The sequence below is a fragment of the Dunckerocampus dactyliophorus genome, chromosome 10 (assembly GCF_027744805.1).
Source record: "Dunckerocampus dactyliophorus isolate RoL2022-P2 chromosome 10, RoL_Ddac_1.1, whole genome shotgun sequence".
NCBI lineage: Eukaryota > Metazoa > Chordata > Actinopteri > Syngnathiformes > Syngnathidae > Dunckerocampus > Dunckerocampus dactyliophorus.
Genome location: NC_072828.1, coordinates 17157665 through 17182900, shown reverse-complemented (window position 1 = coordinate 17182900; position 25236 = coordinate 17157665). Strand labels below are relative to the sequence as shown.

The window sequence follows — 25236 nt, the reverse complement described above, 5'->3', positions numbered from 1 at the left end:
TCCATTAGGTGATCCTCTAATTTATAAGTTTTTTTTGTATGTTGTTTTGGCTTTTTTGTGTGTATAGACTTTCCACAAGGTTATCAGCGATAAGTCAATGATAGAAATGGCATAATAGTGAATATTCAAACATCCTTTCCATTATTTCTTAAGGGGAAAAATGTATCTGCAATCTGAACAAATATCCTCCTGAAAGATATTTTCTTTGAATTTGTGTTCACACCCGTTAGTGTAAGCGTGAATACTTGTCGTCTCTCAGCAGTCACACAATAAATGCATTTTGACAGAATTGTCTAATTAAAGCCTGAGCGAAAACTCACTCCAGTGGCCCACTTGGCATACATCACTCCGTTCCATTCGCCTTCAACAGAGCAGAAAGACTTCTTATCATTCGGTGCACTGCAAAATAAAGAATGTCATGGTGTTATTAAAAATGCCAGAGAGCTTTTATCTGCAACAAATAATTCTCCTTACAAAATGTCAGCTGTGATTCTGTGCTTCTTGCCGCCGTAGAATGGTTTGGTGTGGAACACGATGTTTGCACTGTAGCCCGTTTTGGAGCATGAGATGTTGCACTCCCCACCCAGCTCCACCCAGGGCACAGTCAGAATGGACCTGCACAGATGTGCTAAGGTCAGTCAAACATGCATTGAGGATATGGCGGCATAGAGATGGTGAGAGAGTCACGCACCTGCCATATCCGTTAGGGAAGGTGAGGATGTAATGTTCATCGTGCTCTAAACATGACACACAGCCTTCATGGAGAAGGTAATGAATTAGTGCAACAAGAAGCCAAAAGAGACACATGAGCATTAAGTGTGCAGAATGGACGTACCTTGGCCAATATTATAAACGCCTATGGACATGCCCAGGAACTTAGACTTGGTCCAGATGTGAGCATTGAACTGGATCTTCTTACTTGAACATTCTGCGTAGAATGCAGAAACTGCAGAAAGAGGACACAGTTAAAGCGCTTATGTTGGGCACCACAAAACAAAAAAGGGCAGTTCAGAAAATTAACCATTAAAGGGACTGCATGCAACTCAGCTGGCGTATTTGCCAATCATGCTGGGGTGTCAAACTCAGGCCCTGTCCACATGGGAATGTTCTTGAGATTTTTTATTTTTTTGGGGCGGGAACGGATCACTGGGTGAAAATGATGTAATACACAAGAAACACCTATGTGTGGTGCTGTAAACACACACGCAGACGGAACCACGTGACACCAAACTATAGAAGAAGAACGAACGCATGCGCGTAAGTCCGCAGTCTTCCGCTTTCCAAGACTCATCTAGACTTACGACCAAGTGGAATTACTTCTATGATTCATTCTGGAGAATAAGACAGCAGAATATCAGGAGAATGTCAACTGAGGTGAGTCGTGTCCGTAAAAATATTCAGATATGTTAGCTTGTCGTCAAAGCTCACTTCTGGTCACATGAAGGTGACTAGGTGGCAAAGGGTCTTGTGATGTCATAGTTTCCGTAAAATAGCGGTTTGGCCGTCTGTATGGAAACGACAAGCCGGCGTTTTCAGATTTTCCCGCTCTGGAAGCAGTTTTCAAAAAATACCATGTAGATGAAAGGCTGAAAGGATAAAATACTTTTCTGTTTTGACCCGAAATCGTTTCTGTGTGGATAACCCCTCAATCGTTTGATGTTGCAAACATGACAGGACAAGCCCCAATAAATCAGGCTAAAGCAATGGTCAGATTTTGAGAAAATGTCACATTAGCACTGAAAAATACACATCTTTTATCCCAGTTCCCTGCATGTGCAGTGTCGAGATTGGAACATACCAATACAACGCACCAGCCAGCTATGGTTGCGTTTTCAGGCTGGGACAAAACGCGCATGACATTTGGTGAATGTGTTTTTTATGTGGACAGACTTTTTTTTTTTAATTTTATTTTTTTAAACTTCCCTGGTGTGGATGGACTTTTTTTTCTTTCTTTCTTTTTTTTTTTTTTAAACATCTGTGGGGCTTCAGTGGGGAAATGTGCATTTTTCAAAATATCCGTTCATTCTTGCTTGAAGTTGTTACTTTGTCTCTGAGGCCATGAATGTATTCTGACTTCTGATCGGATGAGCCAGGAAAAGGGAGGGAAGACGGCTGCGGATATACGGTTGTTTTGGCGTGGTTGTTCGTTTCAATAAAGCGATTGTTGATCGACCACCAACAGCTACAGTATTTTATACCAGCACAAAAATGTGGAATGTGTGGATTATGCCTTTCCCAGCATGTTTTGCTGTAGTTAAAATGATCACTTTTGACTGTTCTTATGCCTTTTTACGGTGTTATTTCGTACAGACAGTGTGTAATAGCTAGCCGTGTACAGTTAAATTATTGCTTCTTTTGGTCTGAATCTGGCATCCTTAGTAAGAATGGTTGTGCAGTGGTGGTATATATGTGGCTACTTGTAATCCTGTAAAGCCAGATGAGTAGTTGATACCAGAAAAACTACTTGATTACGCAGAGCATTGAAAGCACTTTCTTTGTTGAGGGCTGTGATGCCAGTATAGCAGGTTGATGAAATTACTACAAGCATGAGTTTGACAACAATGCAAAAGCTTGAAAGCAAGAACAAATTGTATAAAACAATGTATATTTTTCACAATTTCAAATTAAACTGCATACAAATTGTCGGAAATATTTGTTTGGCCCAAATTAAATAACTGGCATTCATGACTGTAGCTCACGGGTGTTGGTATTCATGTACATGTCAGTGGAGCTTACGCCCGCACACGCGCACACACAAGCAGTCTCAGGGAGGCGAATGACAATTTGCATTCATGCTGTTGTTACGATTAGCTATATATTCAATAACAATTATTGTTAGAAGCTCGGTAAGCTTGAATGTTGGTACCCTGTAGGTAGCTGAAGGAATCCGCTGCATAACATCCCTTTCACCATGCACATTTGGCTTTTTTCCAAAACGTATTTGAAAAGGAGACAGCTCAACAAGCCGTATGAAGAAGAACATGAAAATAATATGCACAGGAAGTTATGTGAAGTAAGGGGACTTATGAGTATTTTTATGTTTTACTATTAACTTTATTTTACACTTGCATCTGTCATGACTCACCTGACAAGTGTTTATTAATTTTACAACATAATATTAACAGTGGTTAACTTATTTTTATAACTGTATGACCATTCAAAATTGCCTGTATGGGTAATAAAGACTTTAGGATGGTCACAGTGTAACTATGGAACTGATTACAGTGCCCTCCAGAAGTATTGGTACAGTGTGGGTTTGCATCTGGGTTTGACATCAAAGGACAAATAGGAGACCCGAGAGCAACATTTCACCTTTTATTTCCAGGTATTTACATCTGGATCTGGAACTTAGAAGGTAAAACGTTTTGTTTCAACTCACCCATTTTTTTAATGTGAGCTAATGTATTGGAACAAGTGACTGACAGGTGTGTTTTGTTGCCCGGGTGTATCCCATTTCATTACTTATTCAATGGCACCCAATGTCTATTCTAGTTTCAGATTGGGTAGGATAGGTTTTGCCTGTGTAGACTGCATTTAGAGATGAAAACAACATGAAAACCAGAGAACTGTCTATGGGTGAAACAAAAGCAATATTGAAGCTGAGAGAAGATGGAAAATCAATCAGAATCATTACATAAACATTAGTCATAGCCAGCACAATGGAATGTCTTGAAAAAAAAAAAAACAACTGAACAGATGTCGTACAGGTAGATCAAGGAATACATCAGCAGTTGACAGAAAAATTGTGAGTACAGTAAAGTAATACCCTAAAACAACTGCCGGTGACATCAGCAACAACCTACCGGGGGCAGGAGTGAAGGTATCACTATCTACTAGGAGTAGATCTACTAGGAGGTTTATGCATTGATGCATAAACCTCTCCACAATGCAACCCAACCCCTGACCAGCGACAGAGCCAAGAAGCATGGACACACTCCTTCGTCGCCTGGCCTTCCTGGCGAAACACAAATGGGTGTCCAAAGTGTGGCCTAGGGGCCACCTGTAGAAATAAAATAAACAAAAACCCAGCAACAGTGGAAAAATAGATAAAAAAAGGCATAATATAACTAGAAAAAGCTGTAATGTTGATACAAATGACTTATAAAAAAAACTACAAAAAATCTGTAAATGCAGTCCACACAGGCAAACGCCATCCTCCCCAATCTGACACCGAGTTTAGACTGAATAAGCAATGTAATAGGAGACTCCAGTGTACAAAACACACCTGTCAGTCACATGTTCCATTACTTTTGCTCACATCAAAAATGGGTTGGGTTCAAGACAAAATGTGCTACCTTTTAAGCTGCGCATCTGAGCCAGATGTAAACACCTGGAAATAAAAGCTGAAACGTTGCTCTCGGGTGTCGTATTTGTCTTTTGATGTCAAATCCAAACGTGTTCAGTCTACAGCAAAAGTAAAGGAATTGACCTCACTGTTCCAATACTTCTGGAGGGCACTCTACTGTATATCATCCCCCTACAACTAGGAGGTCAACCAGCACTGAACAAATACACTGTGTTGCAGTGTATTTGGCTTTATAAGAATGTCACTCACTGGGTGGGTGATGAGAGACCTGCTCTGCCACAAAACTGATACTGTTTGCTGAAGACCATGGAACGGGACCTTCTGATTGCATATCCTGCACAGGAGGAGGAAAAGAGACTGAGAACAGACCATTGAAAAAAATACAGCTTCAAGTATGGGTGGTGGTGGTGGTAGTAGATGGGACCTCACCATGTGTGTGGCTGGCTCCTCAGTCTGGCAAGGCAGATCCCAGTGGCAGAAAAAGACCTCTCCCAGTATGGGATTATAAGGCTTCTTGGCCACCGAGCCTTTCCTTCCCGCGTGGAAGGCAGAGAGGTACCATTTGACCACCTGGACCATGCGCTCACGGGGCTCCGGCTGCTCTGCAATACTGGAGGAAACCAAATGCTTAAGTTACCTGGAAATACATTGAAAGACTCTTTTCCAACAACAGACACAGCTCAGCTCAGCAGTACGATTTGGAACGGATGACTGAGTTGACTTTCTGGCTTTGGGTGTGTCGGTAATACCAGTGACAGGCACCAACCTTTTCATGTCGTCATTATGGGATGTACTGTGTAGAATTTGGAAGATCTATTTATTTTTTGAAATTATATTGTGGAATAATCCTGGAACATTACAAAATGTGAAAAGAGTCAGGTGCTTTATACAGTATATATACACATTTTATTTATATTTTATACAGTGCACCCAACATTTTGGTACCCTTCAAGAGGTTTAGGACAATGGAAACACCCCACATTTCTGTTCTGTACTGAGCTAAACTGTACTGTACTGCGTGGAGGAATCAGTATCAGTGGACCACAACAGATGGAAGAGTTAAAAGATGGTTACCTTACAAATAAATCAGGATGTGCAAAGAAGTCAGCATACATTTCTAACAAAGATCTCCTTTCTAGAATGAAAGTAGGCAGCACCACCTGTGAATTAGGATGGGGACAAACAGTCCACAGATGTTAGTGGTGAGCTCATGCTTGAACAAAAAGGTAACAACAGGAACTCATATGGAGAGAAACAGACAGGAAACAGACCTTGGTCAGATCCATGCCCAAACGGACTTGGGAGAGCAGATGCATGATGACACTTTTGTGCTCCTCCACAGACTCCCCCTCGCCTTCGTCATCACGATCGTCATGGGTATCAAATGCATCTGAGCACAGCTGCAGTCTTAGCAACGACAAAAAAAAAAAAAATGTGTGTGTCATGTCTGTTTTTCACCTGCATCCGTGGTGCCATTGGACATGGATGAGTTAAGGGACTCTGTTGTGTCCGGTCTTTTCAACGTTGTTTCTTGATCATTGAGGGGCAAGGCAGCCGGAGGCCCTGAGGCACTGAGGGGAAAAGTTGGAGAAATCAGGCACACAGAATAAATTGTTGCTCAACTGGCGTAGCCTGCTTCCGTAGCAATGAGACACTCACTTCATGCAGTGTTTGGGGGAGGTGGTGCTCTGGTAGAATTCGTCTGCGTCGTAGAATTCATCCTCGCTGGACGAATACGAGAAGTCTGGAACTGAGTGCGAGGGGAGGGGGATGTGGGCTGGGGAGGTGACGCCGCTGTTGGGGCCTGATGGGCCGCTCCCTGACAGAACAGCAAGATAAGTGAGAGTGTTAGCAAGTTTAAAGTAAGGAGTTCACAGAGACTGATACATTTTCATGTATTATTACAAAGCCCTCCGCAGAGCACAACCTTGTACATTTCACTTTGCCTTGATTTTTACTCACTGACACAGCAAACTAGGCTGAAGAGGTAATGCAACACTTTTTTAATTATAATTTTTCTCACTTATTTCAAAATTTTTTCATGCATGACTGTGCAAAAATATCAAGTCACCTGTGCTATTGGGGGTTGGGGTCTGCAGACTGCCCATCACGGTGACAACAGGACCAACAGGTAATGTTGAGGGTCGCTGGTCCGATTTACACACCTGAGAAGAATCTTTTGCACAAAAAATAAGATAAAGAGAAGTACATGTTAAAGATGTTTTCAGACAGATGGGTCCTACGGTATGTGAGGGATTAAAGTCTACAACGTTTTTAAGTCTGGTCACAGTCATCTGACCAAAACAGACATCTTCCTTAGAATGCTCTCAGTGGTGTCATCCAGTGAGATGAAGGCAAAAACTGAATATATTAGCAGCCAATCTAATCTGTCTAAAATAAAAAATAGACATCACGTTTTGGGTGGTTTTAGCATAAACAAATGCAAAAAAACAAAATGCAAAAAAACAATGGCTGAGAGTGGAGTCATTTTAAGAGAGAATAAACATGAGGAAAATCCCACCTTCCTTATCTTTCAATAATAAGAATGAAATTTAAGAGTTTACGTTCCACTGAAGGACAACACTGGTTGGTTCCAACAATAAAATCGACATTCTCGTCTGTGTTGGCTTGCGTGGACCAACTCCACTAGTCAAACACTTGGGAGAGCTGCTGTCTAATCTCAAAATATTCACCTACATTAGGAGTGCTGGGGTTTGTTTACAGTGGATCCGAGTGGATATTCATGATTCAGCATTCGCAACCAAGGAAATTTGCTGTTTTTTAAATCTATTTTTTTTTATGTGGGAAAACCTGACCATTTGTGCTTTTCTCTCCAAAAAGGAATTTCTTCCGAAGATAATCCATCTCATTCAGCCCAAATCAGTAATGAGTTATAAAGAAAAAATGTCAGCATAACACAATCGCATAATAATACAAAATACAGTACATGTGAGGTTTGAATGGCTGAGCACTTCCTGCTTGGTGGCGCCACATCTACAGGAAAGGAGCACGAGACGGACGTCTCATTCACTTGCAGGTCTTCAAAGTGTTGTTTCTGGGGTGAATTTTTAGGTTGTATTCATGCCCTACAATGCCGTCCAAACATCCTGCACCTTCTAAGAATTTTGGCAAGAAACATAAGCGCCTGGAAAAGGTAATGACGCCGCAGGAGAAGGTTGAAGTTCTGGATGTGATGAAGGAGGAAAAAAATTCCCACCATAAGTTGCCATTATGGAGTGAATGAAAACACTTTTCCATACATAAAAAAACAGAAGTAAATCAGAAGTACTGGACTGTAACCAAAACCTCCTGCGAGCTTGACGTTGACATTATCTTGGTGATCCATACAGCGCATGGAATCAGAATCATGGTCTAGCCTTTAGCGTGGTCGTTAGGCTAGTGTACTACGCTTCCGTCGGTAGTGGGGTCGCCTCCATCTACCTCTACAGTGGCAGAAGGCAGCTGCGTCGTCCCGGCTAGCTGTCAGAAAAGGCGTTTCTCCAAGCCACATAATCCCCACTGCTTGCCTGTTGTAATTCCAGTTTAGAGGCTGGATTTAAAACAAGTTGACTGTAGAAGATAGTGCTGCTGTAGCAACACAGATAGGGTGCCGCAATCATGCACATCACGTTGATACTGTATGTAATTAAAAAAAAACATCTGAGAGGCTACAATCAAAGGATATTGACATATTTTTGACCTTTCGCCATATTCAGGCTTCAAACAAAGACAAGTGCAAGCCTCCCCTCAGAGAATACAATAGAGCTGGGGCTGCCCATACTCCTCAAAATACTATTTATCTGGAGCATACTTTTTGATGTGTACTGCTCACCCCAGACTCTGTTTACTCTCTGACGGCAGGAACTACAAATCCAATTTATTTAGTCCTTAACACAACTGCAGTTAGCTTAGCAGGTTTGAATAATGTCTTTCTTGATTTTTCTCAGGTTGCTGAGCCTCCCTTGAAGTCCTCTGGCACCTCCCAGAGGGAGTCCACATGCATGTGGAGTATAACTGCATGATATCTGGCGATTGCTATTACAGTGAAACCTCGCTTAGCGTCTTTTTTCAGTTAACATCAAACAATTGCCCTGGTGTACGCACGGTTAGCATACAATATGGCATCAGTCTTGTGTTAAAATACACTGCGTGACTCCAACTGTGTGTGCCTATTAGCTTGCCAATACATGGAAACAGGAACCGGAAGTCAGCTCCGTCGCCTGTTTATGATGTGATGTCATCAGCGGTTGATTCTGTAGTCCTTTATTAACTAACACAGTTCAGCCAAAAGTTTCCGCTTTTCTTTTGATCACGGTTGCAAAATAACCCACAATGGAGCCAAAGACAGTTGCAAGTGCCAGCATTTTGATAAAGAAGGTGAGACACACTATTGAATTTAAGAAATAGGTCATCGCAAAACAAGAAGATGGTGTAAGCGTGGATCTCGCTGGCAACAATGACGTCATTTCAATGCATGCAACTTCTGCTGACTGTTTTTCTACTGCACACTGATATTGGACTTATTACATTGTTACTTTATTCTTCTTATTCTTATCAGTGTTATTTTTTAGGAAAAGAATCCTCTCCTGAGTGAATTACTTAATGTTATTTTATCTTCCCAGGCCAAATCAGAGAAAAGTCAACAGTGCATTTTTCTGTAGTGTTTATGTCAATGTAAGCTAAGGTTAAAAAAAATGCTATTAAACATGTTTAAACATGTACAAGAGCCTGACTGAGGATGCAGTGAGGTATGGAAACATGTGCGCTACCTGTGGGTAGAGTGGTCTGTGTTGGCATTGTGGCGTTGGCTACTGGAGTGTCCAGAGGGGGCTGGTAGATCCCATCCACTGGGTTGATGGTGCTCTGAAGCGAAACAAATACAAATTGGCCATCAATGTCACAAAGCATGGACATGCGCCCGACATCTGCCATGATCAGTAACTGTACCACTGCCTGCTTACCCTGGCTCTGTCAATAAAAGGAAACTTTAAAGACTGTCAATAAGTTACACTGAAACTTACTGGTTGTATTTGTGACTTGTTTAAATTATGTACAACCACATGTGCCTGCATGCAAACTACACTGATAACAGTATCTTTACCATGCTTACCCTTGCTTATGCAACTTAGGCAAGCAACTTTTGATCTACTGACAATGGATCAGCCAAATGGTACAGTCATGTAGCAACCAAAACCATGACATAAAATATGCACCGCCCCTGTCCTTCGAGGCCAGATCAATTTCCTTTGACTCCACTTCCTGGAAAGAGTAACATTACCAGATGTCATGAATCAGATCAATATTATCCCATCCAGCAGTAGCTGTACCCATTAACCAATAGTGCCTCTTGAACTATGAACAACCTCCCAATCTGAATACAGTTAATCAACTTCAGGCTAAAATCATTTACATGTTGACAACTCTGTGGTGAAAACCAGCTGGGACATTTTCCTCTGTGGTATACTGCCACCATCACGATCACGATGGGTCCCTTCAGTAAGCCGACAAACGCGCTGACAACATGTGGACCTCCTTGTAAAAATAGACCGAAGGAAAAATAAAGCAACTTGGCCACTCCATCACCTTCTGCTTCCACAGAAAGGTACTTCCCCTCTTGGAAGAGTATCGCTAGATCGCTACATTGGAAAACTCCCTCAATGAAGCACAGCTTCCCAGTGCCAGCAGCATTCATGCAGCCCCAGACTAGGCCGCTATCACCCCCGTGCAGGACTGTAGGCAACACACAATTATCATGAACTACACTTGTGTGGCCAGCTATTTAAAGAATAATTCATTTAGACAATATAGTCATTCAGTGCCATTCGGTCCTTGTACAACTGGAGCAGAAGCCTGGTTTTCATTGCCAGTAGTAAGTCGAGCCTGTTTCCGCGCCAAGGCTGCCCTTTGTCACTGATTCCGTTCATAATTTTCATGGACGGAATTTCTAGGTGCAGCCAAGGCGTGATCTCGTCTCTGCTATTTGCAGACGATGCGGTCCTGATAGCCTCATCGGGCTGTGACCATCAGCATTTAGTGGGGCGGTTTGCAGCTGAGTGTGAAGCTTCTGGAATGAGACTCAGCACCTACAAATTCGAGGCCATGGTTCTCCGTCGGTAAAGGGTGGATTGCACCGTCCTGGTTGGGAATGATGTCTTGCCCCAGGTGGAGGCAAGTATCTTGGTGTCTTGTTCATGAGTGAGGGAAGCGTGAGGGAGCGTGAGGTTGACAGGCGGATTGGTGCAGCATCTGCAGTAATGTGGTTGCTGTACCGGACTGTCATAGTGAAGAGAGAGCTGAGCCGGAAGGCAAAGCTCTCAATTTACCCGTCGATCTATGTTCCCACCCTCACCTATGGTCATGAGCTTTGGGTTGTGACTGAAAAAATGAGATTGTCGATACAAGCAGCTGAAATGAGTTTCCTTCGTAGAGCCGAAGAGATAGGGTGAGGAGCTCAGTCATCCGGGATGGGCTCAGAGTAGAGCTGCTGCTCCTTCACATTGAGAGGAGCAAGTTGAGGTGGCTCAGGCATCTAGTCCGGTTGCCTCCCTGACGCCTCCCTGGTGAGGTGTTCCGGGCATGCCCAGCTGGGAGAAGGCCACGGGGCAGACCTAGGACACGCTGGAGGGATTATGTCTCACAGCTGGTCTGGGAACACCTTGATGTCTTCCCACAGGTGGCCGACCCGGATAAGCAGAATAAAATTGATGGACGGATCGATGGATGGCTGTGTTGCGTCACTTTCAGTGATTAGTCAATCTATACTACCATACAAACTGTGCACTGACTACTCCAATGTATATCCACGTTTCATTTCTACAGTACTGTCCTTTGAGAAGATTTTCAGTCAGAAAAATTAGGGATGTCTTATATTGATTAGGGCCGCACGGTGGCCTAGTGGTTAGCATGTTGGCCACACAGTCAGTAGATCGGGAAAATCTGTGTTAGAATCTTCGTTGGGCATCTCTGTGTGGAGTTTGCATTTTCTCCCCGTACGTGCGTGGTACTCCGGTTTCCTCCCACATTCCAAAAACATGCATGTTAGGTTAAGTGCCGACTCAAAATTGTCCATAGGTATGAATGTGAGAATGACTGGTTGTTTGTCTATATATGCCCTGCCATTGGCTGACGACCACTCCAGGATGTACCCCGCCTCTCGCCCGAAGTCAGCTGGGATAGGCTCCAGCATACCCGCGAGCCTAGTGAGGATAAGCGGCATAGAAGATGGATGGATGGATGATATTAATACTGGAAATTACGGACTATAAGCTGCTACTTTTATCACATGCTTTGAACCCTGCTGCTTAAACAATGGCAAGGCTAATTTACGGCTAAAAGAACTACAGTTCCCATGCCGTGTTCAGTGCAGATTCAGGAAGTAGTAGATCGAGTTGGAGTCGTGAGGTGGACGCTAATAGCAAGTTTTGAAGTCTTATGTAGCAATCAAGTTTTGACCTGACAAATCTTAAATTTAAGTTTTATCAAGTTTAGAATTACTGCAGCTTCTGCTTGGACACCTTGGACCGCGGAAGCTGTTGGAACTCAGGGGGGGAAAAAAGCACCTCAGGCATCACTCATTGCAGTTAACGAGTGACGCTGCGAACACCGAATATAGGTAGGATTGCAAGGTTTATAGTGTCTTTCTGTGTAAATATGCCATATTGTAACGTGGACACCTGCGCCTTATAGACAAGTGTGACAGGTGGGTGCGGCTTATATTCAGGTGCGCTCAATAGAAATTACGGTATTTACAGTACTTCTATCACACCGCAGGAAGAATCACTGAGTGGCATGCAGATAAGCGAACTGGAGACATGTTCAATGCGCCCATATTATTTCACCTATTAGTATTAGTCCAGAGCTTCATACTTTTCACTTTACTTTCATCTTACAGCTTTAGATTAGTTGCTAGCATTATTAAATTGCATTCTTATTTGTGAATGTACTGTATGAAGTCTAAACTGTTGTGGTTATAGGAGAACATGTTATTTTAGTTGACTATTGGTCATATTTTTAAATTACTATTTTAATTACTATTTTGTTGACCCAAAATTAATATGGCACTTTTTCTATAATTCACATTACATATTGCAGTATTTGTCTTAAATTGCACAAACAGTGCTCATTTGTGAAATGCAGCCAGTGTAATCACAGTAGAAGAAGCCTCATGTGCTCATTACATGAGATGATTAGTTTGAGGGAAGAGTTGCTGCCAATATCGGTAGCAGTTGATACCGACATCATCATCGGTCATATATATCGTATATCAGTAAAAAGCCAATATTGAGCATCGCTAATAAAAATGGTTGCTGAAATGTGACAGATGTACTCACTTTTGTGGGCTACTGAGGATTTGCTGAGACAAGTGCGGATGGACAGAAAAATTATGTGGCACTGACGTCATTGTATTCAGAGTAGATTAAAGCACTTGACAATTAATGGAAAAAAAGAAACAACAAAACAAATACAACACTGTGCATATTACATCAAAAGCTCAGACAGACAATCAAAAGTCAATTAAAGCGGAGACGGCATGGTCATAATTTTTCAATACTCCAAGCTTTCTGCCATATGCAGAATGAAGCAAGAGCTCGACCAATAATAGATAAACACAGACGGTTTCTTGCATAGTCAGTAGAAATGCTTCCAAAGTACAAGATCAATGATACATTCAGCTGGTGTTTCCAGTAGTTTAAACATAAGTGTATAAGCAATGCATCAAGCACACATGCACATTAGAGGATGGATGTGACAGACGCTTAAACTGTTATAAAGCCCTAAAAATGTATATTTAGCACACAGCTTATGGCGTATGAACTGTGCATCAGATTTATAGTGAGCACACACTGTACTATTATGAGTAATGTTGTACGTAATGTCTGTAAGATTATGTGCATGATATAAGCGCGACATAAGCGAGTAAACGGTTTGCCCTGCTGGGATTCTAGCATCAGCACTGATTTCCTTAACGCAAGACTCCAACTGCATAAGAGTCATCTTGTAATATTTGCTTTTCTGCACAGCTCAGTGGTTTTCAAGTGCAAACAATACCAGCCATAAATTCTGAGAGAAAAGTTTCTTTCTTGGTGGTGTTCCAAGATGCTTCGACATTTAACTGCTGAATGGCTTTCCCCGAGCATTATTCAACATGCACGTGGAGAACAGTGGCCTCCGGTTCTCAAATCACAGATGAGGAAGTCACTGTTCACCACTGTGGACATGCAAACAGTTGTACATCCTGGTAATCTATTACAGCTTTAGAAAAGAATAATTACAATCAGACTACTAGTATATGTGGATGGAACATGCAAAATGATGTTTGACACCTGCATAGGCAGTGCTGCCTGGATAGCCACCCAGCTATTACCGCCTGATGGGTCAATAAGCAGGCAGTGTGTACGTAAGATACATCAATGGTGCATTTGTTGACTCCCGCTGAACGAGTGAAGCGAATAGCAACATTCTCATACAAGCAGAAGTCGTGTACTGTATGAACACACAATGCACATTACTGTAACACAGCTTTTAAAACATACAGTCACATTGATAAAGAATAGTTCCCAACCACTGCTAAAAGACTAAAATCTGATGAAATCAGGAAGTTGTTTTAAAAGATCAAGAGGAAATAGTGGCAGATGTGAGAGAAAAGCTTGAGATGGACACAAATCTCTATATTAGACTGCATGCACTAAAAGAGATTCCATTGTATCCGCTTTCCTACAGCGTGAAGTGAATCAAGCGGGAAAAGAAAAGTTAGCAGTTTGTTTTCAGTCTTTGCCATGTGACAGAGAATGTCAAACTTACTAGTCCGTTTGCGTGTTGCTGTTCGTTACTTTGGTCCTTAAAATTTTAAGAAGACAATGTTAGACTATTTGCTTCGCTGTCATTTACAATTTACCAACTTGCCATGTTAAGTATTCCTTTCATCACATTACTAAATCAATAGCTTTCATCATTAATGCAGAGTGGATAGAACCATTATAACAGTTTATTATCTAGTTTAAAAAAATTTCAAAAGGAGAATTGGACATGTGATGAAATGATGTACATCCTCATTGGCTGCTGACCCAAGTAGCAGACTTGAGCTGGGAACTATCCCAGAAATACAAGCGACAGCCAACAGTCAACACAGATTTGGTCATATGATGATTACATACAACAGCATGCGAGCAAAGGTATCACACCTACCTTGGCAATTTGCAGCAGAACAATACAGTGTTTGATGGACTCTACCATACTCTGAAAAGATCATCACAGAAATGAAATAAATAAGCAGGAACTGACTTCAAAACTGAAAAGCAGGAAGGAAAGTGTGTCAAGTTCCGACTTACACAGGTAGTGTCTTTCAAATGTTCTATTTTCTGAAAAACAGAAGGAAAATGCTGTAAAAATCTAACAAAGAAATACAGTCAGAATACACATTTGGACTGTTATTTACAATAGGAGTGTTGTTTTGACCTTGGAAATGTGGGGAGGCTGTTGATGTGTTACAAAAAGAAAGCTAGGGAAAGTTGTGAAACTTTCACATGCTGAAATCCGGTGACAAAAAAATTCAATTAAATCAAACATAACTCAGGTTAAGAGTTTGGGTTTCATCCTCAATAGCTTGCTGTCATTTCATTCCCACATCAATAACATTACCTGGTCTGCATACTTCCATCTATGCAACATCAATCGCCTACACCCCACCCTCATCCGCCATACTACTCTATTCTTGTTCACAGCCTTCCGTATTGATTACTCCAACTCTATTCTCGTCGGCCTCCCTCACAAATCCCTCAATAAGCTTCAAATGGCCCAGAATTCAGCCTCCCACATCATCACCAGAACCCCTTCTTTTCATCACATCACGCCCATCGGCTGCCCGTCACATCAAGAATTGAATTCAAAATCCTGCTGTATACATTCAAGGCCATCTACAAGCTCGCACCCCCGTGCGTTGCTTTTAACTAGGTCTGTACCGTTAACTGTACAGTGTCCTTGGGTTCCTTGAAAGGCGCTTACAAATAAAATGCATTATTATTATAACTATTACTTTTAGAAATAGATTGAACCAAAGTGGTTAATCAACGGTTTGTTGATTTTGTCTTAAAAAAACACACCGTAACACTTTTTTTTGGTGGCTATTATCTCTCTCTTCTTGATGGATTATGAGCTGCACACACAAGAGGTGATGCTGCCTTTAGACCAGGGGTCTCAGTTTACCCGGGGGCCACTGGAGGTAGAGTCTGGGTGAGACTGGGCCTCATCAAGTATTCGGAGTAAGGCTCACGATAACGATAGTGAACGTGACATTTCCTGGAGGCAGTGTTCTGTTTAGTGACCCCCATTTCTCTATGTGACACACTCTTAGTTCCGTGGTAGGTTATGCTTTCACCCTGTGAGCATCACTGGCTTAACTTAGACCACGCGGGCCGCATTTACAGTAGTCTTTCCTGTCAAGTTGCGGGCCGCAAAATTTGACTTGGTGGGCCACAAATGGCCCGCGGGCCGCAAGTTTGAGACCACTGCTTTAGACCATTCATTTTCAATGAAACTTGCACAACAGGGCGATTATTGTTGGTCTCTGTCCTGGCAAGCGACACAAAATGTTAAATTGCATGTTAAATTCCCAGAAAATTGAAAATTTTTTGCATGGCTGTCACACAGATGAGGACCAATCAGCCGGAGTTTCATTGACCAATGAGCAGACAGAATGCTATTCACTACTCTCTCGCAGGTAAACATGGAGGAAAAAATATAAAAATTGGTAAATTTAGTTTTAAAAATAGAAATTCCAACAAAAAAGCAGCAGTTTACATGGATATTTATATAAGTTGAACTCTGATACTAGCAAGAGCCGGTACGAGTACGAGTACTCTATCAACACCGGCCGCTTTTTCTCCTCAGTAACTACTTTGATACCTAAAATTCCCTCCAATCAAAACAGTGGGAGACTTTTAATTTGTTCTGGTTGTGAGTACGTTGCTCACTAGTGTCGCTGGCCACAGCTGCTCGTCGCCTCCCGTGTGAAGGGTTTTGTATGTGTTGGCGATGAGTTTGTCGTTTGTCACCTCCCGTGTGTGGAGCCCATTACACTGCATCTCGTAATGCTTGGTGACCAGATCAGAGAAAGCTTAGACACAAGGACAGTGAGCAGTACTGTGAGTACTCACTTTGCGTGATTCATCTTCTTTGCAGTCCTTGATCTTGTCATCAAATAGCTGTGAAAAATAGAAAACATGATGAAAAAATGCTGCCTTGACTGATGGAATTTGAAACATACTGTGCAGGATGTTCACAAATATTGCTCTAATGAGGCTGCAACTATACCACTATTTTATTTGAAATGCCCATACTGTGGACCATTGGTGCCAATTTGTTCAAGAAGGGGTGACTGTATCTGAAAACGGATGTTAACCGAATCAATATTTCCCATAAGAGAAAATGTAAATCCAATTACTGCACCTGAATATAAGACGCATCAATCATACATACATACAGTACATGCATGCATGCATGCATGCTTGTCACCCTTGTGGCTGAATTACAACAATTCTGCAAAGGTGAACGTCAAGACGTGAAAACCTGAAGAAAGTTGAGCAATATTACAAAGACAACGAAGAACAGTGGGTCCAACCGCTGTATTACTGTACCAACAAGCCGTATGACCAACCACTCATTGCGGCAACAAAGTAGGAGTTTGTTGCTTGAGGATGTGTGAAATGGCAAAATTGAGGAAGCAGTAAACACCAGTAAGTGGAATGAAGGTAAATCATACCAAATACTCACCATTTAGTTTGTTACATGCTGTAGTCAGCGACACGCCATTTGTTTGGTTACAAAAGCTGAGTGAACCCGAATGCTAATAACAGCTACAGTTGGGTGTGTTCGTGTGGTCGACGTGAGCTCAACAATGATTTATTTTTTATGTATTGTTACTGACAGAAGAAATGCCCCATAAGGATTTGTGTGACCCTCATGAGATCGTCATTGACTGAGAGGATGCCTTTCTGACTGTGTTGGGCACAGTAGACGTAGACACTAAGAAAACCCTAATCCTTCACTAACGACATAAAACTCAGAACACTTTTCGTTTTAAAATCATCGTGTTTTGTATCTTGTTTTCTTCGTTATTTAGCTACTGACAGTTACCGACAGTTAATAGTGTTCATTTATATTGAACCAATGTAGAAATATACCACTCCCCCATCAGCCTGATTTGAATAAACTACTGTGAACTTTACAATGTGGCGGAAACGCAATCTACACAGGGCCACAGGAACATTTTATTTCCAGGAACTAAAGTGACCAGGACAACTTTTGGTAGAAAAGATGCTAATGTGAACTTAAGAGTATTTGCGGGTTATTTCTCCAGTTTTTCAAAATCCATAGTTTGCACATGTCTGGTATAGACTGTAAAGTAGTTACAACATAGCTTACATAAACAGTTAAGTGTGATATACTGCATACAGTACCAGTGAGGTAAGCATGGTCTGCCGTTGTACCTTTAACTGGTCAATCAGAATCTGTAGGTAAGCGTCAGCTTCTGCAAGTTTTCTGTCGAAGTCTTGGACACTGGGTACTAATCCTGTCTGGGCCTCCTGTGATTGGAAAGACAAAACAGATAATTAGTGCATCCCAAACAAAAGTAAGTCAACCACCATGCCTGTAAAAATTACCAGTCAGAGTAATGTCCGCAATGAGTGTCATGGTCATGTAGGCTTTCTTTACACACATGATGGCAAACAGTAACATCAACAGTTCAGGAGAAACTTCCAGCAACTGGTCCACATATGAGCACTATTGTTTACCGCCTTGCCTATACAACTGGCCAGTGGGTCTGTCAGTCTGCCTGGGGTTTGAGCATTCAACCTTCAATTCATGAATCAAGGTGACCAAGACTGGAGAGCTACTGAGAAAAGACAGTGTGTGCACAAATCGCCTAAGGTGCACATAATTGTCGCTTGATTAAAAACTGACTTAATACAGGCACACAGCAATCAAGTTAAGGGCAATTTAATTTAACAACAACCATTACAAGGTCATTACAAGACAAGTGTCAGAAAAGATGTAATGGAGCATATATCCGGGCCAGTTACCGTAAAGCACCGTGTATAAACCGCACTTTTTTTTCCCCACTGGTAAGAAGCAAAAAATCGGGGTGCGATTTATACACGATGACAGGTCTGTGACCAGACGCAGAAATTGACGAGAAGTCCATTTTAGAATAGCCGTCTGTGGGTCAGACTGTTGCTTTGACTTTAGCGCCCTCTGCTGTAGTTGCTGAAAATGCTAGTGTATGCAACTAACTTATCTGACGGCTGTCTGTATTTTCACACAGTGAAACGATCTCTATATACACTGAAGCTAACCTAAGCTTCCATTAAAACATTGCAGTTGATGTAAAATACAATACAACTTTGGAGTTTATTCAAATTCACACTGAAGCAAAGCAATAAAATAATAGAGAAAAAGAGAAGCAGTGAAAGATAAGATAGCAAAACATCTCTGAAAATTGCAAATTTCTTTATTTTGATTTATTATTATTATTATTATTATTAATAATAATCTGTGCTTTTGTTTTGTATGTACTTTATTTATCCCACAGCGGGGAAATTTACTTGTTACAGCAGCAAGACAAGTAAAGAGTACAGTGTAAAGAAAGCATAGTGTCTACAACATGGTTCAGGTGGTGCAGGTGTTGTAGAGCCTGACAGCGGTCGGTATGAAGGACCTGCGGAACCTCTCCTTCTTACACCGTGGGTGTAACAGTCTGGTGCTGAAGGAGCTGCTAAGGGAACCCACAGTGTCATGTAGCGGGTGAGAGGTGTTGTCCATGATGGATGTCAGCTTAGCCAACATCCTTCTCTCCCCCACTTCCTCCACGGAGTCCAGAGGACCGTCCAGGACAGAGCTAGCTCGCCTGATCAGTCTATTTATCCTGCTCCTGTCCCTGTCCGTGCTGCCCCCTCTCCAGCAGCCCACAGCATAGAAGATGGCTGAGGCCACCACAGAGTCATAAAAGGTCCGTAAAAGAGTCCTGCACACACCAAAGGACCTCAGTCTCAGCACTTAGCCATAATATTAAAGATCTAGATGCCGAAGTTCAGATTTCTTCTTTATTCTTCTTTTTGAAATTGCTTAGTACCTTTACGCATGTTGATTTGAGATGAAAGAGTTGGCAAGCATTTATGAACAACATTCTGTTGCACTGTTGCCAAATGTCGGCAACTTAACCATCACGGCATACAGTGACATTAGTTGCCTCCTTACCATCAAGCGGTGCCTGTGTAGCAAGACGTGTGGCCCTTGTAGAGTTTTGCATCCCCAAGAGTGTGGATTTAGTGTTGATTTCACATGGCTTTGCAGCTATACAACTAATGTGTTGTGTTGTGTAAGCACATAACACTATTAAAGTACATTTTCCACATGTTAACATAACCTAATAAGTCACAAATGTCATGGTTTAATCGCTTGTAGTGTAAACAAACACGTATTGACACTACATGTTGCAGCTTAAAACGTAAAGTAAATGACAAAATACACTAATATTACAATATTAAGTGAAAACATTGCACTCACGTGAAAGATTCCTCAAAGGGATGCACATTTAGAAGATTTACTCCATGTACAACAGCTTTCCTTATATATACACATGCACAGTAGCGCTAGGTGATAGAACTCGAAGGCACATGTGTAGTCTTTCCACTGGTAGGATAAGTGGTATAAACCGTTTCCTCTCCATTGAACACCAAGCAACAGCAATCAGATGACCCGGAAACGAAAGTGAAACTTGGTGGAACATGCAAATTAATAAAAACTCAGCAAATACACAATCCAACAATTTCAAAACACCTGTGGACAAGTTGTGACCTACACATTCACTACGCTATGAAATAATAATGCAACATTACAAGTTTTTAAAATTATTATTTATGTTGCAACATTTTTGAGCTACTGATTGGGCCAGTGATTGCATTTATTTGCACTTTGCTTTTTTTCGCTTTTTTTTTTTTTAGTAAGAAATATTTATGGTCTTGTGACATGAGTCGAAGGATTAGCCACCATATACTACATTAAGAACTGCATTTTATTTATTATTTATTTAGAACTAACTTATTTTAAAAATTGATTTTAAATACGTATGTTCCACTTCTATCATGTTCTATTATCTTGTTTAAAAAAAGACTGTCCAACAGATTTTTTTTCCTTTTCTTTACATATAAATACAGATATTTCAAAGCATTTTAGAGCTGTAATTATAATACAGTGAAACTGTCAAACTGTACTATTTTTGCCCATACCGTCAGAATCTCATACTGGCCCTAGTTGTGAACTTCTTGAGCCACTTGATTGCATCGATTGATTTATTTGCATTTCCTTTGTTTTGTTTTTTTTACTTTACAAAACATTTATTGAGACTTGAGTTGTGCCACACGGTCAGAAGACCTAGGTTCGAATCTCCGTTGGGAATCTCTATGTGGAGTTTGCATGTTCTCCCCGTGCGTGTGTGGTTTTCCTCCGGGTATTCCGGTTTCCTCCCACATTCAAAAAACATGCATGTTAGGTTAATTGCCGACTCTAAATTGTCCATAGGTATTAATATGAGTGTGAATGGTTGTTTGTCTATATGCGGCCTGCGATTGACTCGCGATCAAGTCCAGTGTGTACCCCACCTCTCGCCCAAAGTCAACTGGGATAGGCTTCAGCATACCCCTGTAACCCTAGTGACGATAAGCAGCATAGAAGATGGATGGAACGCATTTTAGAGCTGTAATTATAATACCATGAAACCGTGTTATTTTTGCTGAAGGTTGTCACACCGTCAGAAACTCATACAATGCCTAGTCTGGGCTCACCCAAGTAGCCAAATCAAGTCAGTAGGCACAATGACAAAAACAGGAAAAGAGCACATTCATGTGTAAACAAGATGAGACTTCCCTAAAAAAAAGAAAATTAACTCAGAGAAGATAAAACATTAACGTCAAGGCAGACAGTTCCGCAGGATGAATAACACAGGAGATGTGGAGTCTGTAGGCAGCTACACAAAACACAGCACCTCGCAACATGGAATCAAATCAAGCACTAATCAAACCTTGTGGGCTGGTATGCCTGTTCTGCTTTTGTTCTGTCGCTCAGTCCTACTGTATTGTGGACCTGAAGGGCCTTTTCCTCCTGCTCTAGACAATCTCATGGGGACGTGAAGAAAAGCCATAAAGAGCCAAAAGTCGCTGCTGGCCTGCAATCTATTTGTAAAAAAAAATACACTGGCTTTATGGAGAACAAAGTCTGCCTGAGATCAACCTCCAAGCCTGCGGTCAACTGGCCAAACTTCCTCAAAAAGGAGCAAAGGTGCTTTCGCTGTCAGCATGACTGCAGGACAGCTTAAGCAAAAATAAACAACATTTGGGGCAATTTATCTCCTACTAAAACCATCTAATAGTTTTGTACTGGACTGTAACAATTGTAACTGACAATCAGCTGAAAAATACTGAGCTGCCATTTTCCCACAGTAAGCAACATTGCATGTTTTGCCGAGGCATCCAAAAATGTCACATGCTCCCGTCTTCACAGTTCCATGATATAATCCCTCCCACTAATTCTCACAAGAGATGCTGCATCCCTGTGTGCCATATAGTGGACATATTTTAGAGAAGCTTACAAAGTGACACTCAAACCCTCATAGCTACACCAGACTCAACAAACAACACTGCCTCCCTCCCCCCTTTTATATATTTGTTTCTCCACGCGGTGTGACCCAAGAAAAAAAAAAGCGCCTGCCCCGGCACTGCACTGCACTGCAGGTGTTAAAGTTGTTGTGGTGCAGTGTGTGTATGTCTTACTTACAGGGTGCCTCGCTCCAATAGACATGCTGAGCTAAGCTACGCACATCTTGTCCATCAGGCCATTAAAACCTGACGCTGGTTCTTTCCTCTGCCTCTTGTGCACTTTCATTTTCAGCAGACAAAACACCCAAGTCTGGTGGTTGGCGTCCTTCCTCACTCCTCCTCTCAGGAACAACAAACCCTCCTCTCCAATGCAGGACAACAGTATTAACTGCAACAACCTTCAGACCCAGTTAGCCATGCAGCCACAGTTGATCCTGTCTTATCTGTTATCAGCAGGGCGTTTAGTACGAGGCAGACAGAGCCGAGTTAATCCAGGACCCTCCCCTGGCAGGAAAGGCACACTTCCTCTCACGCAGGCAGACGAGAGAAAACACACGAAGCAGCAGCAAATGCTGACTGGGGCAAGCATCAACGCCTGCTGCTATTGGCTGAGGGCAGATGGCGGGGCAGATGTTTGGTTGATCCAGCAAGCAGCAGCAAGCGGCTCTCAGATTGGTAGGAGTGGGTCACATGACGCAAACGACAGTAGCGCATTCCGTGTGTGTGTGCTGAACAATACACATAGCACATCAGAAGGATTTGCCATAAAGGGCCAGGATGCTCAAAGAGATGAGTACAGCAAATATACTGTATATATATATATATATTTTTAAAAAGGAAAATGAGATGATGCAAGCACCAAAATTTGGTTTTAAAAGGGATTATTAAAGATTATTAAAAATAGTATGGTCATTAGATACAAGCACATTCAACAACAACCAGAATTTAAGATAAGACCACTAAGACAAGTAGCCACAATGTGGTGGCGACAACATCGCAATCCAAAGTCCTTCACAAGCAGAAGAACACTGATAGAGCAGGCAAATGGAGGAACACTAAATGTAATATTCTCAGCAGTTCATGAGTCTCATTGCTCTTTGGACATATCGATTCCCATAATTCAGCCTTTGATGAGTGTTGCAGGGAGACTTGCTGAGGGTGACTTCATGCATTGCACTTTGACACTGTTAATTGTCATACAAGTGTAAATGAAGTCAACCACTGTTCAATAAAACTATAAATTGTGTACTCTGTGATTGCCTGGGGGGGGAAAGACTCTTTACCTCAACATTAAACACAACTGACGTCACGTCACGGTAGTAATGGGCGATAGAAATGTTATACAATAGCAACAACAAAAGTTACATAGTTGGCCTACAATAGAGATTTTAATTCCATCGCCCTATCGTGATAATGTATGTTGATGATGCAATCTAGCATTGACCCGCAAAATTAAGAGCGACAAGCTACAACGTATTGTCAGTGTAATAGGGTAACCTGGCTGAAAGCAAACAGTGTTGCTGTTTACTTTTTAACTGAGAAGACGCCAGTTTTTCTGTTCTTTGCGTCTCGTGTAATTTAAATTTACACTAAATTTACTGCTTTCTGCACTATTTTGCACTTTTTACCGTCAAAGGCATGACAATATTGGAAGGAAAATTTAAACTAACATGAAAATGTAATTCCTTCTTTCATACAAATGTGTGTGACTAATAATGGAAGTATTTTCTTTATTCAAATAATGAATTGCTGTAATTGGGGGAAAAAAAATGTGTACAGCACCAAATGCTGCAGGCTATTTTGTGCAACATGTGAAGTATCTTTACACTAAATTTGAAGAATTTTCTTTATTTAAAAGTAGCCATGCCCAACACTTAGTTTTTACTTAATTCACAGTATCAGTTCCTTTTATTAACAAAACACTGTTTTTTCCTGTTCTCTGCATCTTGGGTGTCATTGTAGAATCAAGGGCTAAAACTAGCTGGTTGTAGTGCTTTTTGGAATGGTTGCATAAAAGGAAAGAAACCAAATACTTGAGTCTTTGCAGCTGTTATGGTAATTTTCTTTTATTTAAATACATCTGCAACATCATGTTGTATAATTACAGTTTTGGATGTTTTCCCTACTGTACTATGTTTCTTTCTTAAAAAAACAGTTTGGCTTTTCATTGGGCCAATGTAACCTGTTCTCAAAGGCTCTATTATAATTCATATGCCTAGGACTGTCGCGATAACACATTTTGCTGGACGATAGTTGTCCTACAAATTATTGTCGATAATCGATATTAATGAGAACATTTTTTGAGACCATGCCATAGATGGCAGTAAAGGCTCGCAAGTAGGCCCGTCACGATAACAAATTTTGCTGGACGATAACTGTCCTACAAGTTATTGTCGAGAATTTATATTATTGACAACATTTTTTCAGACAATTTTTTCATTAGTTATATGGCACAAAAAATTAGTACATCGTATCAAAAGCAATAAACTTTAATTTTTCAAGAGTATTTAACATTGCAATTGGAATGTCAAGAGCTTTCAAATAAATTAAACACAAGACAAAAAAAAACTAAATGAAAATAAAATCGACTGTCACTTTTAGCAGAAATATAAATCTCAATAATAACCAAAAACATAAAAAAATAGACTGTCTCTGTTGATAATAAAATAAGAACATAGTGAATAATAATAATAAAAACCACAAATACACACACACGCACACCCACATGGTTACGTAGTGTATTGTTAAACTAATGTATTGTTAACATATCTGTGTTGGCGGAATAAAATTCACTCTTTCTGATGTCATTCAACAATTGCCGTCTATGACATGTACGTTCTCCCAGCTAATTCGTACAGTCTGTCAAACACCTCCCAAAATGTTGACTTTTCAACCGCATTGAAAGGTTGCATTTCTTTTGCAATGTAGCGAGCGACACCGTCTGTGAGCATCCACCATTTTGCGCTCTTTCGTTTTATATTTGCTTTGCCGATCAAACGTCTCAGAAAGAGTTGACTGTCAGGACGAAGGCTCTGCTGTGCCTCCACACCAGTTTTGGCCTTCGGCTTAGAAACCGTGGCTTTTGTGCCTTCATTTATATTAGCGTTTGCTTGTTAACTGCTAGCACTCTGTATATCCACTCACTAGTAGCCCCGCCTCCACAAAGAGGCTGAATGAGAGGAGGTCTCACTCTCTCTGTTCATTCTACTAAAGACCCAATGCGCACAGACATGCGCATGAGTGAACCCTCTTGTCATCCAGCCTGTGTGGTACAAAGAGACG

General features: G+C 41.3%; 1 protein-coding gene across 3 annotated transcripts in view; it reads right to left on the bottom strand.

The window, feature by feature from the left end:
• Window positions 1-25236, bottom strand: part of osbpl9 (oxysterol binding protein-like 9) — a 51695-nt gene that overhangs the window by 2483 nt on the left and 23976 nt on the right. The window contains exons 1-18 of one of the 3 annotated variants that reach the window (XM_054788976.1): window positions 22133-22539; window positions 17791-17886; window positions 16459-16506; window positions 14635-14664; window positions 14492-14542; window positions 14108-14143; window positions 9076-9169; window positions 6378-6482; window positions 5966-6125; window positions 5765-5877; window positions 5578-5696; window positions 5381-5466; window positions 4736-4916; window positions 4556-4640; window positions 836-946; window positions 692-755; window positions 475-615; window positions 321-399 (exon numbers count right to left, since the gene is read on the bottom strand). In XM_054788976.1, coding sequence (XP_054644951.1) covers window positions 321-399; window positions 475-615; window positions 692-755; window positions 836-946; window positions 4556-4640; window positions 4736-4916; window positions 5381-5466; window positions 5578-5696; window positions 5765-5877; window positions 5966-6125; window positions 6378-6482; window positions 9076-9169; window positions 14108-14143; window positions 14492-14542; window positions 14635-14664; window positions 16459-16506; window positions 17791-17886; window positions 22133-22156 — 1623 coding nt within the window. In that variant the 5' untranslated portion in view covers window positions 22157-22539. Of the gene's footprint in view, window positions 1-320; window positions 400-474; window positions 616-691; window positions 756-835; window positions 947-4555; window positions 4641-4735; window positions 4917-5380; window positions 5467-5577; window positions 5697-5764; window positions 5878-5965; window positions 6126-6377; window positions 6483-9075; window positions 9170-14107; window positions 14144-14491; window positions 14543-14634; window positions 14665-16458; window positions 16507-17790; window positions 17887-22132; window positions 22540-25236 lie in introns of those variants that run through there. The other 2 variants (XM_054788974.1, XM_054788975.1) reach the window with 2 other exon arrangements.